General features: G+C 42.5%; 1 protein-coding gene and 1 non-coding gene across 12 annotated transcripts in view; one reads left to right on the top strand and one right to left on the bottom strand.

Annotated features, from left to right (window-relative positions):
• Positions 1-13,167, top strand: part of PARP6 (poly(ADP-ribose) polymerase family member 6) — a 40,997-nt gene extending 27,830 nt beyond the window's left edge. For 7 of the 11 annotated variants that reach the window (XM_036348128.1, XM_036348102.1, XM_036348111.1 and 4 more), the window contains 6 exons: positions 42-114; positions 1,499-1,568; positions 11,376-11,455; positions 11,842-11,905; positions 12,394-12,478; positions 12,801-13,167. In XM_036348128.1, the coding sequence (XP_036204021.1) occupies positions 42-114; positions 1,499-1,568; positions 11,376-11,455; positions 11,842-11,905; positions 12,394-12,478; positions 12,801-12,903 (475 nt within the window). In that variant the 3' untranslated portion in view covers positions 12,904-13,167. Of the gene's footprint in view, positions 1-41; positions 115-1,498; positions 1,569-11,375; positions 11,456-11,841; positions 11,906-12,393; positions 12,479-12,559; positions 12,655-12,800 lie in introns of those variants that run through there. The other 4 variants (XM_036348062.1, XM_036348092.1, XR_004973896.1 and 1 more) reach the window with 4 other exon arrangements.
• A 1,185-nt stretch (positions 13,168-14,352) lies between these two features.
• Positions 14,353-14,492, bottom strand: LOC118661912. The gene has a single exon (XR_004969526.1). It is a non-coding gene; the product is annotated as a small nucleolar RNA SNORA1 (small nucleolar RNA).
• Between the last annotated feature and the right edge of the window lie 776 nt (positions 14,493-15,268).

Below are 15,268 nucleotides of genomic sequence, written 5' to 3'. Positions count from 1 at the left end.
CTCATACTGTGAAGAGACATACATTCTACCCTGCCTTATAGTGGGTCCCACATTGAGAACTGGCATTCGATCCTGCGCAATGGGCTGGTGAATGCATCCTACACCAAACTGCAGGTGAGGCTGTGCCCCTTTTTTCTTTTTCTCCACCCCGTTTTCTGCCCCACTCAGTTTTGGGAAAGTCTACCCTGGAGTACTCAGCTGTTTTTGCCTCAGCATCCTTAAATCTAGTCTGCGTGTGGCTTCCCTAGGGAGGAAGTTGGAAGTGTATGTATAGAATGAATGTAGCTTTTATATATTTTACCTCCTATGTTTTTAGGTGGTTTGGGGAATGGGAATGTAGCTGTAGGCAGGAGTATGAATTGCTGATTGCAGCCATTAGATGAATTACCCTATTAGAACTTTTCAATATATGTGAATATTCATTCAGAGTTATATAGTATCACCAGAGAATTAAATTTCTCCTATGCTCATGGGAGTGGGATGGTTCTTAAGGTACCACTGAAATAAGCATTTTCAGAAGCCCCCATGGGAGAATGAGATGTGGTAAAAGGCTGTATTGGTGGGAGTTACATTCCTCAGGTTCCAAAGTCCCATGCTCCTTAAACCAGTCCTGAAAGAGTGCAGCTGGGGTTCCAATAGAGCCAAAAGGAGGGCCAGTGTCCAAAGTGACTGTTCCATGTTGAAGCTGGGTCCAGTGCATTTAGTCCAGATTCAGTCCATTAATCCATTGTGTGGGTCCCACATGGCCGTGAACCACGTGGGTGCAGGGTAGCTTGCCCCTGCAACAGGATAGCCAGGAGCTCAGCTGCGTGAGAGAGAGAGGCTCCTTTGTTCAGAAGCTTAAATATGCAGGTATAGTGCTGTAGTGGCCACACGCATTCTGGCCAGTGATTCTCTCCCAGGTGTGACTGACAGACAGGTAGGCATCTTCCACATCACTCAGACCTTACTCACATTAGTCCAAACTGCCTTTGTTCACTCCCTTCCCACATCTCTCTACGGGGAACAGACTTTAAGAGTGTTAAATTAGCAAAGCCGTGTAAATGGCATGCCTATATTACCTAGGCTTCCCTTTACGCCTTTTCTGTTAAATGATAACCTGGTTATTATAACGGTATCAATAGGAGACTTATTTCTTTGCCCTGAGAGACCCCCAAGGAACAGTCATTGTTCCTCTTTCTGGCTATCTATTCTGTAGTTCTTTTTTTTGGAATCTCATATATACCGACACCTGGGGACAGGAACATGGATTCCAAGGGACTGACTCAGTGGCTGTGCTATTCCTCACTCCAAGGCTTCAATATTTATTATTTCATAGACAAAGGGGTTAACTTGCAACCGATGTTCAGCCAATCGGGATTTTAAGAGTAGGTGCCTAGAGCCATCTGAATGAGTGATAATGGAGGGAAGAGAGGGCTGGCTAAGCCTCGTGGCTCCCTAATACACAGTCATGGGAGGGCCCAGGCTCATATTGCTCATCCTGGTGTTTCCCTGCAAGCTGCATGGAGCAGCCTATGGCAAAGGCATCTACCTGAGCCCCATCTCCAGTATTTCCTTTGGATACTCAGGTAAGAAATACTTTCTGGCCACCTTGACTCTATTTATACTGCATCCATTTTGTGAATATACCATCTATGCTCTCCTCCTTTTCTACCATGGATACTTGGTCTATGTCAGCTCTTTTCCCAGTCGTGGATACAAACTCTGTCTTTCTCAGTTTCCTCTCATTAGAAATTTGGATTCTTCCTTTTTTCCATGGGGATAGTTTTATTCATTATAGAGGCTTGGCAGTGGGAACTGGGAAATGAAACTAGGCTTTTGGTAGACAACATTTTTGGTGTTAGCAATAGCCCGTCATTATAAATTGTGTATGTACACATGTGCATGTGTGTTTACCTGTAAATACACTTGAAGGCTTGAGTCCCTTCTGTTGGCTTACATTTCTGAAGAAGCTGTTCTTCTCCCTGTCAACTCTCTTTTCAACTATGTATAATTACACATTATACTATCAGTCACATTGAATGCAAGAGAAAGCATTTCATTCCAAAGATAAGGCATGAGTGAGGTCCAGAATCTGATTAGGAGATGAGCCTAGTTTTGTCCTGCTCAGAAAATGATTCTGACTTAAAACTCTCTCAGTATTCCAGGTTCATGTCTTCATTCCTTTTCTGTTTTCTTTTGTTCTTGTTCTGTATAAAAGAGAGCCACCGTATAGTTGCATGTATACCATATGAAGGAGACAGTGCTAGAGTCTTTAATATATATATTTTATTGATTTTTTACAGAGAGGAAGGGAGAGGGATAGAGAGTTAGAAACATTGATGAGAGAGAAACATCGATCAGCTGCCTCCTGCACACTCCCTACTGGGGATGTGCCCGCAACCAAGGTACATACATGCCTTGACCGGAATCGAACCTGGGACCTTTCAGTCTGCAGGGTGATGCTCTATCCACTGAGCCAAACTGGTTAGGGCAAGTGCTAGAGTCTTTATAGATTATCATTTAGTGTCCTCCAGTAATTATAACTGTATAAAGATTAGAAACTTAGCTCCATAGGTGTAGAACTAGAATAGTCTCTAACATAATAAACTAAAAAAGTAGAAAAAAAGAGATAATATAGGTAAGAACTGAAATCAACCAAATAAAAATAGGTACAATAGGTAGAACCAAAAAAGCAAAAGTTGATTCTTTTTAAGAACTAAAAAACAAACCAAAAAAACAGATACAGCTGGTTAGATTGAAGAAAAAGAGCACAGATATCTGGAAAAGGGAACATAACTACAGATGTAGCAAAATTTAAGAAGCTAATGGGACAGTTTTGTCAACTTTATGTCAGTACTTTGAAAACTTTGACAAAATGGATAAATTCTTAGAAAAATATAACTAAAAAAATGATTCAAGAAGAAATAGAAAGCCTAAATAGTCCTAAAACTATAAAAGACATTGAATGGTAGTTTAAAATTTTACACCACACTCCACACCGCCCTCCTACACATACACACATATGCACACAAAACCCAAAAATCCTACCTAGCTCAGATAGTTTTCAAGTCAGGCTAAACTTTTAAGGAACAAATTATTTCACAGTTTTACACAGAATCATCCAGAGAATGAAAACATGAATTCATAAGTCATAAAAGATTGGTAAATTTGATTTTATCAACACTAGTAACTTCTGTTTATCAGAAGACATCTTAAGAAAGTGAAAAGATGCCCTAGCCAGTTTGGCTCAGTGGACAAAGCATTGGCCTGTGGACCGAAGGGTCCTGGGTTCATTTCTGGTCAAGGGCACATGCCCAGGTTGTGGGTTTGATGCCAGTAGGGGGCATGCAGGAGATAGCCGATCAATGGTTCGCTCTCATCATTGATGTTTCTATCTCTCCCTCCCTCTCCCTTCCTTTCTGAAATCAATAAAAATATATATTTTTTAAAAAAGAGAAAAGACAAGCTACAAACCAGGAGAAGACATTTATAATACACATAACCACAAAAGATTAGTAATAAAGATATATTTTAAAAATCCTTAGAAATTGCCCTGGCTGGGTAGCTCAGTTTTAGACCATCGTCCTGTGCACCAAAAAGTTGTGGGTTCAATCCAAGGTCAAGGCAAGTACAGGAAGCAACCAATCAGTGTTTCTCTTTTTCCCCCTCTCTCCCTATCCCTCACATCCTCCCTTAATCTCTCCTCTCCCTCCCTTTCTAAAAATCAAAAACATATCCTTGGGTGAGGATTTTTAAAAAATTCTTACAGATAAATAAGAAAAAGACAACCCAATATAAAAATTGGCAAATGAGAAAAAGATTACTGGTCAAGATGGCCATGTAGGTAAATGTACTCACCTTCTCCCACAACCACATCAAAATTGCAACTAAAGTACAGAGCAACCATCATTCAGAACCACCTGTAATCGAGCTGAATGGAAGTCTTACAACTATGAAATTGGAGAAGCCACATTAAGACTGGTAGGGCAGAAACCTGGAAGTGCTGGTCCCACACATGTGTGGCACATAAAAATCAGGAGAGATCTCGGCGGTGTAGGCCTCCCCTGAGGAGTGGGGGGCCCCAGTCCCACACCAGACCTCCCCACTGAGGGTTTCAGTGCCAGCAAGAGAAGTCCCAGTAACTTCTAGCTGTAAAAATGAATATGGCTTGAGGCTGAGGAAGGCTGACACTGCTGGAGTGCCAGGGAGTTTCTCTTAAAGGGCCTGCACATGGACTTACTAGGACTCACTCTTTCTGAGCTCCAGCATGGGGGAGCAGCTTGAAAGGCACCAGAGACATATGAGGAGAGACTGCATTGTTTGGCATCTAGGTGAGAGCTGGAGGGACAGCTCTCTCCCAGACAGAAGTGCTGGCAGAAGCCATTCTTCCTTTGATGAGCCTTTCCCCCACAGAGCTATCAGAGAGGTGCCATATCTGAAATTCCATCAACCTAGCTTACACTGTTTGCTCACCCTGGTGATTCCCTGAGGCCCTTACCACCCAACTTTTTGGCCCACCCAAGCTGTTTCCAGTGGCTGTACTATAGGAATAGCCTGTCTTGATTGGTGCTTCAGATTTTCCTAAAATCTTTCAAATAAGCAGCTTCTGGCATCAGCAAGCCCCTTCTCCTTAAGTGGTCCCAGGCCCAGTAGCCTTGCTTGGGCACCTGTAAGCCCAGCACAAGAGACAGCCATCTGCAGGCCACTTTGTAGCTTATGCCTGGTGGCCCTCGGCAGAACACAGGCTATGGCTGATGTGAGGAGCCGATATAGGGTTAAGCCTCGGACTAACAAACAAGTCCCTGTTCAGGCGCCAGATGTTGTAAATGTTTACCTCCACGTCCCGCGTGGTTCAGGGTTCAGGATCTGGAAGAGGAGCCGCACACGAAAGAGAAAAGACAAGAGATAAATTGGGAATATTGGGGGGCCAGGCGGGTAAGTCCAACTCAAGAGGAAGGACTTCCACCGGTGCTCAGGCCACACCAACCATTTTATAATCAGAGGTAAACAAGGTAGTGGTTACCATAGTTACACTGTTCTTGTGAATTTCACTTGTTTTGACCATAGTTACACTTCCTGCACTTCCCTCAGTCCCTTAGCTTCCCAGATAATATCTAGGGAGTGTTATAAGGTCAAGCCTAATTATGGTAAGAGGACTGTGCCCTCTAAGCTGGGACTTGTTTGTCAGTCCAAGGCTTAACTCTGTATCAGCTCCCCACAGGCTGACACTGGCCTGCAACTCCTAGGAGATCCCAAAGCCAGTGCACCCAGTGATAGCTTCAGGCAACATTGAAGCACCACCACCCAGCCACCTCCACAAGTGATACACTGAAGTGGTGGAATCAGTGGGTACCAGAGCCCTGCTGAAGCAAGTCTTGCACTGTGTGGTGGGCCCCAGCACAGCTGATCTACCAAGGTGATCGGAAGTTGGTGGTCAGCTGATCAGCCTGAGTAAATCCTTTTAATTGACGTGCCAACAACAATCAAGACTCAATTACAACAGAAGGGTGTACAGCCTACATGGGGGGTACACCTGTAGTGCCAGACTTGGGTGATCAGAAAGTCTTTGCTGCTGGACCCCACAGGTCACCAACTACATTAGGCCATGCTACTATGTCTAGGAGACATAGCAGTGCTACCTAATACACAGAAACAAGGAGGTGACCAAAATGAGGAGACAAACATCCCACATGAAAGAATGGAACAAAACTCCAGAAAAAAATAAGCAAAATGGAGACAAGCAATCAACTAGATTCAGAGTTCAAAACACTGGCTATAAGGATGCTCAGGAAACTTAGTGAGAACTTCAACAGCATTAAAAATAAAAAACACAACTAATTGAAATAAAGAATAATTTACAGGGAATCACCAGTAGAGTAGGTGAAGCCAAGAATCAAATTGACTTGGAATATAAGGAAGAAAAAAAAAATCAGAACAACCAGAAAAAAGAATCCCCCCAAAATGAGGGTAGTGTAAGGAGCCTCTGGGACAAATCCAAGCATACCAACATTTGCATCATGGGGGTGCTGGAAAGAGAAGAGAAAGAGCAAGAAATTGAAAAACTATTTGAAAAAATAATTACAGAAAACTTACCTAAATTGGTGAAGGAAACAGACATAGAAGTCCAGGGATTGCAGAGTTCCAAACAAAATGAATCCAAAGAGATCCACACCAAGACACATCATAATTAAAATGTAAAAGGTTAAAGACAAACAATCTTAAAAGCAGTAAGAGAAAAGCAGTTAGTTACCTACAAGGGAGCTCCCATAAAACTGACTGTCAGCTGGTTTCTCAAAAGAAACTTTGCAGCCCAGCCGGCATGGCTTAGTGGTTGATTATTGACCTATGGTTCAATTCCTGATCAGAGCACATGCCCAGATTACAGGCTCAATCCCCAGTAGGAGGCATGCAGGAGGAAGCCAATTGATGTTTCTTTCATTGGTTTCTCTTTTTCCCTTTCCCTCTCTCAAATCAATAAAGATATATTTTTTAAAAGAAAACAAAGAAAGAAACTTTACACACTAAAAGGGAGTGGCAAGAAATATTCAAAGTGATGAAAAGCAAGGACCTACAACCAACATTACTTTATCCTGTAAAGCTATCATTTAGAATTGATGGACTTATAAAGAGCTACCAGCCAAGAAAAACTAAAGGTGTTCATCACCACCAAACCAGTATTACATGGAATGTTAAAGGGTCTTCTTTAAGAAAAAGAAAAAAAGATAAAAATATGAACAATAAAATGGTGATAAATACATATCTATCAACAATTGAAACTACAGACAAAATGAACAAGCAGAATAGAACAGACTCATAGATACAGAGAACTTTCTGTTGGTTGCCAGATGGGAGGAGGGTTTGGGAGATGGGCAAAAATGGTGAGGATGTAAAGTACAGCTTAGGGAATCTATACTAATAAAAGGGTAATATGCTAATTAGACCAGATAGACCCAACATCCTTCCAGACAAAGCCACAGTGGCTGCGAGGGCCAAGGAGGGCAGGTGGCTGCAAGGGCCGAGGAGGGCTGGCAGCCGTGGCAGGGTGATGGGGGCGGCACTTTCCCCTGATTGGTCCGATTGCCTCCCGCCATCAGTAGGACATCCCCTGAGGGCTCTTGGACTGTGAGAGGGGGCAGGCCAGGCTGATGTACCCCCCCTCCCCCCCCCCTAGTGCACAAATTTTCATGCACCAGGCCTCTAGTATAGTCAGTAATATTCTAATAACTAGGTGTGGTGCTGCATGGGTGTAGGATTTATTGTGATGATCACTTACTAAGTTATGTAATGTCTGGTCACTGGGTGAACACCTGAAACTAAAGATGAATGTCAACTGTAATTGATAATGAAAATGATTGAAAAAATAAGCAGATGACATGAACAGGTATGTCACTGAAGAAATGACCAAAAAATGTGAAAAGCTGTTCAGCCACAATTAATCAAGTAAGTAAAATCAAGACCAAAATGACTTACCATTTTAGCACCCAAATGGATTAGCAAAAATTAAGAAATCTGATAATACCTCTGATTGTACCAGAGTTATAGATCATCAAGATTTCTTTTATTGCTTATGGGGATATAAATTAGTATGACTCTTTGGTGTTAAATTTGGTGATAATATAAAGCTGAGAAATTTTATCCCATTGACACAGCATTTTCATTCCTGTATATGTGCACCCAAAGATGTGTACAAAAATGTTCAAAGCAGCCCTAACTGGTTTGGCTCAGTGGTGGATAGAACGTCAGCCTGCGGACTAAAGGGTCCCAGGTTCGATTCCGGTCAAGGGCATGTACCTTGGTTGCGGGCACATCCCCAGTGGCGGGTGTGCAGGAGGCAGCTGATTGATGTTTCTCTCTCATCGATGTTTCTAACTCTCTATCCCTCTCCCTTCCTCTCTGTAAAAAATCAATAAAATATATATTTTTTAAAAATGTTCAAAGCAATACTGTTTGCAACAGCAAATCTTGGAAACAACCCAAATGAGGATATATTTTAATACATTCTTACTATTGATTATTCAGCAATGAAAATGAATGAACAGTGGCATTCAACATCATGGAAAAATCTTAGTAATAAGTTGAGGGGGGAAAGGCAAGCTCAAAAGACTAGTCTGTGCTACCTTTTTTTAATGTTGTTCAAAAGCAAATAAAATTAAACATTAGGCGTGTGTGTATGTTTCTGTGTGTGATAAAACTAAAGAAATTTCAGGATGGTGGTTACCTCCCAAAGAGGATGCAGGTAGTTGGGTTAGAATAGCAGCACATAGATGTAAGTCATTGGTAATGTTTTAGGTCTTGGGTTTAGTTCTTAGGTTGGATCTGAAGATATTTATTGTCCTATCCTATATAATAAAAAGCTAATATGCAAATCAACCCAACTGTGGAACGACCAGTCGCTATGACACACACTGACCACCAGGGGGCAGGTGCTCAATGCAAGAGCTGCCCCCTGGTGGTCAGTGTGCTCCCACAGGGGGAGTGCTGCTCAGCCAGAAGCTGGGCTCACAGCTGGTGAGCACAGCGGCAGTGGTGGGAGCCTCTCCTGCCTCTGCGGCAGTGCTAAGGACCCCTCGGGGGATGTCTGACTGCCAGCTTAGGCCGCTCCCTGTCAGGCGGACATCTCCCAAGGAGTCCCAGACTGCGAGAAGGCGCAGGCCCAGCTGAGGAACCCCCCTTTTCCCAGGCCTCTAGTTAAATATATGATAGTATGTCGTGAACCAAATATTAGTATTAATCCACACAGGGTAAGTGCCCAATAAATATTTGTTAATGTATACATGGATCTCATTCTGTGTGCCTGGTGTCTAAAGTAGGGTGGGGTTGGGGTAGTCTTTTTTGCTTTTTTGTCTAGGTTCCTCAATTTTTATCTTTATCACAACCTGAGCTTGCCTCTAATTAATCTCTTATTATTTTCCAAATAGTGAAATTCTCCTGGTTCTCAGTGCCCACAAGATTCTTTCTTCCTATCTATTTTCTCCCTATTCTCTCCCCCTGTCACTGGCCTTTGCTTACCATTAAGTGCCTGAAAGCCATTAGTTATCAGATGGAGCCAGGTGTCTTTACCGACTTCTTCTCTTTCTTCATTACTTTACCGATTACTTAAAAACATCATATGATACCATCCTTCTCAAAAAGGTCAATTAACTATAGATACAAAATACCATAGGATTTTGGTATTAGAGCTGTAGGTCATTTTGTCCAATCCCCGTTATTATTTAGATAAGAGAGCTGAAACTTGGAGATATTAAGTGACTTTGGAGTCACACAGATGAGTAGCAGAGATAAGACAGAAATCCAGATCTCCTAACTTTTGGGACAGTATTCTAACGATTATATTAGACTGATAGGGTAGGCTTTGCTTGAATGATGACTCTGTGAGGGCCCCATAGATATTTGAGCCTATATAACAGTGGGTGGAATGTATGCAAGTGTCCAAATAACTGTAGTTACTCTAGAATTTGGTCAACTTTATCTTACTGCGTGTTTCCTTCCACCCTATTCTGCTCTGCTTTGTTCTTTCTCAGGGTAGGATTCTTAGCCAGCAGCATTGGGTGCCTTCTGGGAGCAGTATAGAGAGCATCCCTTTGACTAGCAGAGCCTCCAATGACTTGGCTATAGTATGCACATTAAAATGAAGACCAGTGAGAAAGGAGATGGTAAACTCCATCTATTCAGTCCTGTTTAGAGATTTGGAATAAGTATATACTCCAGACACAAAACATCCAGGGATTATTCTAGCCATCATGTTCTTAGGGTCTGGTCTTGACAAACTGAAGATCACTGGGGCAGTATGGACAGGACAGTGTGCAACAGGATTGGGATGGGACAGGATTTATATTACAAGGGCCATCTCTAAAACAGCCATAGAAGTCAGATTGTTCTTTCCTGTATTCTGGGGTATAACCTAAATGAGAATTTCACTCAGAATCTTGCACTGAAATAACCAGGCTAAGAAGTCATGTTTAGATGCAGAGCTAAACCTAGTTCAGGCTAATGGAGAAGGTGGAAATGGGTGGTGAGTGTCTATAGGAGGAAGAAATTAGCAGTTGAAATCTTAAAGCTCTTCTGGCCCTGAATTTTATTCAGGCCACAATTCTGTCATAGGACTTTAGTGTGAGTGCATGATGAATTTACAGCCTGATCAGTAAAGAATGTTAGTCCAGTGGTTATCATTCCCACAGCAACACCATGGCCATCACAAGACCAAAAATTGAAGCAGAGTGGAGTTAGTAATAATAGAAAGTTCCAGGATGCAGTGGTTGATAAGGGCCCTGCTTATGGCCTGTAATGATAGCATCATTCCCCATCTTCCTCTCAGTCACACACACACGCACACACACACGAGAGTCTGTGATAAGGCTGCCTGTGCTAAAGCTGAGCATAGAGATTGAAGTCCTAATCACAGGCGAAAAGAGTTGGGAGCAGGAGCACACAAGTACTGTTTTGTATCTAAGAAAAATCCAAAATGAGTCTATAAGTGGTTATAAACAGGACTATTCACTGGTGGGTAAGGATGGTGAAGGATTTATGGATTTAGAGAGGGTGGAAACCAGGGAATTGGCAGCACTTCCTAAAGTGTGGGAAGACTTTCTGAAGGAAGCAGAATTCTTCGAGGTTTTTGCCATTGTAGTTATCTGGAAAATTAGTTATCCCTTACTGTTGTGCTTTCTCCCCTTTCTCTTGAAAGACTCTGTCACAGTATTTTATGTAACTTTGAGACTAGAGCAGATCTGACTTGCTCTGCTTGCTCCCTTTCTACTCATTTCACTCAGCCTGACATTTGATCCGAAGTGCTGATGTCACCACTGTCTTGGGCACCTCATTACTCTCATTTCATGTGTTACTCCCCTATCATAGAACCCTTCAGTGATTCCCTGATGTTCTCAGGATAAACTCTAGTTGCCTTAACATGGCCTACAAGGCCTGATTGAACTGATCCTAGCTCATGTCTTAGACATCATCTCTCACCACTCCTCTGCCATTGACTATGCTTCGTACAAACTAAGGCATACTGATTTTTCCCTCCAGACCTTCTATATCCTGTTACCTCTGCCCATAACATTGCCCCCTCTTCATATAAATTCCTCATCCTAGCGTTCTCATCCCAGCTATCACCAGGAAGCCTTCTTCAGACCTCTAGGCTAGGTTCCTTCTCTGCCTCTGACTTACACAGTGCTCTCTATTGTCCCTATTACAACACTTGGCATATTGTTTTGTAATTACTTGTTCTTTGCCTGTACTCTCCACCAGACTAAAATTTTGTGAGGAAAGATGTCTTGTTTGTTTTATTCACTCCTGTATTGCCAAGTGTCTAGTTCAGTGCCTGACAGTAGGCACTTGAGTAAATGTTTGATTAAGGAATGGGTGAATAAACTGGGTTTGTTCTTCTATGACAGGAATGGGAAAAGGACAGCACAGGATGCCCTCCAAGGATGAGCTGGTCCAGAGATATAACAGGATGAATACTATCCCCCAGGTATTAATACTTGGCCCTGCTCCAGGGAGTCAGTACCCTTCTCCTGGGATATGTTTCGGTTACAGAGATGGATGGGGAAACAATGGTGGGGATGGAGGGTAGTTTGAAGATCATTTGAAGGAATCAGGCACATTCTAAGATGAACATGCTTCCAGTCATAAGTGGCTTTAGTCATAACTATGAAAACAGAGATTGAATTTATGAAAAAATGCAGTGACATGTAATTGTAAAGATGGAAGCTGTGAACTCATCCAGACTGGCTTTGCGGGGGGTGGGAGAGAGTGGCTGGAAGCTTAGGATATCCCTGATCCCACCCATCATCAGCGAACAGCCTCTATAGAGAAAGTTGTAACAGTCTACCTGGCCCTGCTCTCTTTCTCTTCCAGACCCGATCCATTCAGTCAAGGTTCCTGCAAAGTCGGAATCTAAACTGTATAGCACTTTGTGAAGGTAAGTAGCTCAACTAGTCCCTGTTTTCTAGGTCCCCAAACTTTATATATATATATATAGATAGATAGATAGATAGATAGATAGATAGATAGATAGATAGATAGATCTATATATCTATATATCTATATATCTATCTATCTATCTATATATATATATATATATATATGTTTATTGGTTTCAGAGAGGAAGGGAGAGGGAGAGAGATAGAAATATCAATGATGAGAGAGAATCATTGATTGGCTGCCTCCTACGTGCCCCACACTGGGACTGAGGCCACAACCTGGGCATATGACCTGACTGGGAATCAAACCATGACCTCCTGGTTCATAGATCAACACTCAACCACTGAGCCACACTGCTGGGCCTAACCTTTCTTTTTACTGCAACTAATGGCGCATGATCCAGCCAAGGGTCATGTCTTCCCTTCCCTGCCTGGACTCTGACCTAAGCATTATATATATATATAATTTCTGGCCCCCTCTTCTCAGTCATTACATCTAAAGACCTCCAGAAGCATGGGAACATCTGGGTGTGCCCTGTGTCCGACCATGTCTGCACACGGTTCTTCTTTGTGTAAGTCTAGGAGGGTACCTTGGGGATTACTCTGAGGAGGGAGGGTGGGGGTGTCCTGGGGTGTGACTACTGTTATCTTAGACTTGCCCCTGGCTACCTGAGTGCAGCTGGCACTGGGACTTTCCCCTTGGAGGTTGGGGATGCCTATATATCACCGTCTATTTAGAGGAAACCAGGTAAGTTGAATCTCTTCCACCCTAAGGAGAACCAAGAAAGGGTTTTTATTTATAGGATGGTCCACCTCCAAATACAGTTCCACTGGTTGACATTATTTCTAGTATTGTTCTCTCTCTTATGCTCACACTTGCCCTATCTTTGGCAGATATGAGGATGGTCAGGTGGGCGATGCCAACATTAATACTCAGGACCCCAAGATACAGAAGGAAATCATGCGTGTGATCGGAACTCAGGTTTACACAAACTGAGGGGGCCCAGCCCTCGTACCACCCCGTTCCCCCAGGATCCATCTGCCCTTATTAAAGGGCTCCAGAGCAGCTGGGGAGGCTGCCCTGAGGAATCAAGGGATCATTACCAAGGGGCAGGAAAAGGATAGAAGAGGCGGCCTTCGTAGTGGAGATTGACCCAGGAACCACTCCACATTTGGATGGCCCAGACTGACCCCTGTCCCTGATTTTCCCAGTTGACTTCACCCTGTTTGTAAATAAAACAATAAAATGGAAGGTGCTGTGGACTGGATATGATCACTGTGGTCTGACTGGCCTTGGCCCAGCACCTGCCCCAAGTAAAGAAGGTAAAGGGGGTGTGTGGAGGGGGGAGTGGAATATCATGAGGGTTGGGATTATTTAAGTGAGGTGGGGTCAAAGCTGAGTTCATCTAGTGTAGAGTTCTACAGATCTGTCAACATTTTAATCAATTAGATAAAGAAGGGAAATGAACAGTTATGCAGATTACACAAACTGAGACAGATAATTGAATACAACAACACTGATCAACTGTTCCTCACGTTTTAAAAGGACCATTGAGGCCAAAGCAGCTCAAACTTCCCACCTCTGGAAATTAGGTCACATTAGACCTCTGCTTTCTGCACAAAACCTGTCCATTTTCCCTTGCTCTGTATCTCGGGCTGGGCCCTTAGACTCTTCCTCCTCCCAGGTACTTGTTTGGGATAGGGAAGTAGGGGAGAGCTGGCAGTTGGGTTTGTCTCTAACTTGAAATCTATAAAAAGATCCTAAGGAAATGTAACCTCCCATAATGAAATAAAATTCAGCTTCTCCAAGGCCAGCCAGCAAGGTGAGGGAAAAAAACTGCTGTTCCTAGATCTAATTCTTCAGTGAAATCCATCTCCCTGTTGAAATTCCCATGGTAACTTCTATAGCCTTTGTGCCCCATGTACCTAAACACTTAGTTGTAAGAGATAGGCTGGACATTGATAAATAGTTTGAAATATTAATGAATAAAAACAGGAATATAAGCACAGAAAATTTTTATTAAAAAAAACATTTAAAGAAGCATTTTCCAGTACAAGCACGCCTTGGAGGTACTGTGGGTTCATTCCAGCCACCACGCAAAGCAACTGTTGCAGTAAAGCAAGGCATAATTTCTGCTGACGGAGGATAGTGCCTTCAATTTGTTTAAAAAAAAAGAAAGGTAACCTCTGTGAAGTGCAATAAAACGAGGTCTGCCTCCCAGTAAATTCAATTAATAATTATTTTTAAAAATGAGGTCTACCTGTATAGGCTTTTTGTGTTGTTATTGTTATAACTTCTTGATTTACAAAGCCAGTGCTATTTTCTTTCATTACCTTCACCCTACTTTGGAGATACCCTTCTTTGCCTGGGTTCTTTACCTGCTTTGTAGTTCCTGACTTGCCTTCACTTGGAAGTACCATTCTTTTTCTTTTTTTCTTTAGCAAAAAATGTTACAGGTCTCATTGTCACCACTGTAGTAAGATTACTGTGATGGAAGCATAACCTGTGTCTCAATGTAGCCACATTAACAAACTTCTGGACACCGTACACAAAAAACAGTGCCCATTTTCATATAGAATGAGGCTTGGAAGTACCGTTCTTAAGGTCCAACCCCCCCTCTCCCTCCAGGAGCTGTTTCTTTACCCGTTCTTGATCAAGGCTACTACATTCTGACTCTACAAGTCTTCTAAGGCTCTCTCCCCATTCTGGTTTCAGGTCTAGTAGAAACTGTCTTCACTAAGTAAATGACCCCATCAGGGAGCCCACTTAATTGACATTCTTGCCTCCTGGGATGACCCTTGCAGCTTATCTGTACAGTATCAGAGACAGCTAACATTTTAGTTTTTACTAGGTAGGTGCTAGGCATTATCCTAAACACTTTACTAATTTGCTAACACTTACTTACTTACTATATGCTTGGCATTATAAGCTCTTTACATGTATTGACTAATATAATTCTCTGAAGAAGCCTATAAAGTAGGTGCCATTATCCCCACTTTGTAGATGAGAAAATAGAGGCACAGAAGATAGTGATTTGCCCATGTTGCACAGCTAGTGATGAACAAGCAACCTGACTCCAAAACTGCTGTTCTGGTTCTATACTAGATAGCCTTTCAGATTTTACAAATGTTTTCATTTAATCCTGACAACAAAAGGTGAAAGGTAGGTTTTCTCTAGAGATCTTAATGTGTCCAAAGTCTCATAGCTGGTTAGTGGCAATGCAGGGTCTTTAATCAGATCTGCCCAACTCCAGAATCTAAGCTGTTAACCATTCTTTTACTTCCCCTGTGGTTCTCAAACTGCTCCCACTGGTGTTCCGGCAATTGTACCTCGGTGCTTGACTACTCAAATGGTATAACAA

Source organism: Myotis myotis, unplaced genomic scaffold (genome assembly GCF_014108235.1).
Source record: "Myotis myotis isolate mMyoMyo1 unplaced genomic scaffold, mMyoMyo1.p scaffold_m19_p_1, whole genome shotgun sequence".
Classification (NCBI taxonomy): Eukaryota; Metazoa; Chordata; class Mammalia; order Chiroptera; family Vespertilionidae; genus Myotis; species Myotis myotis.
Note: the sequence above shows the minus strand (reverse complement) of the source record. Positions and strands in the feature narration are given on the sequence as shown.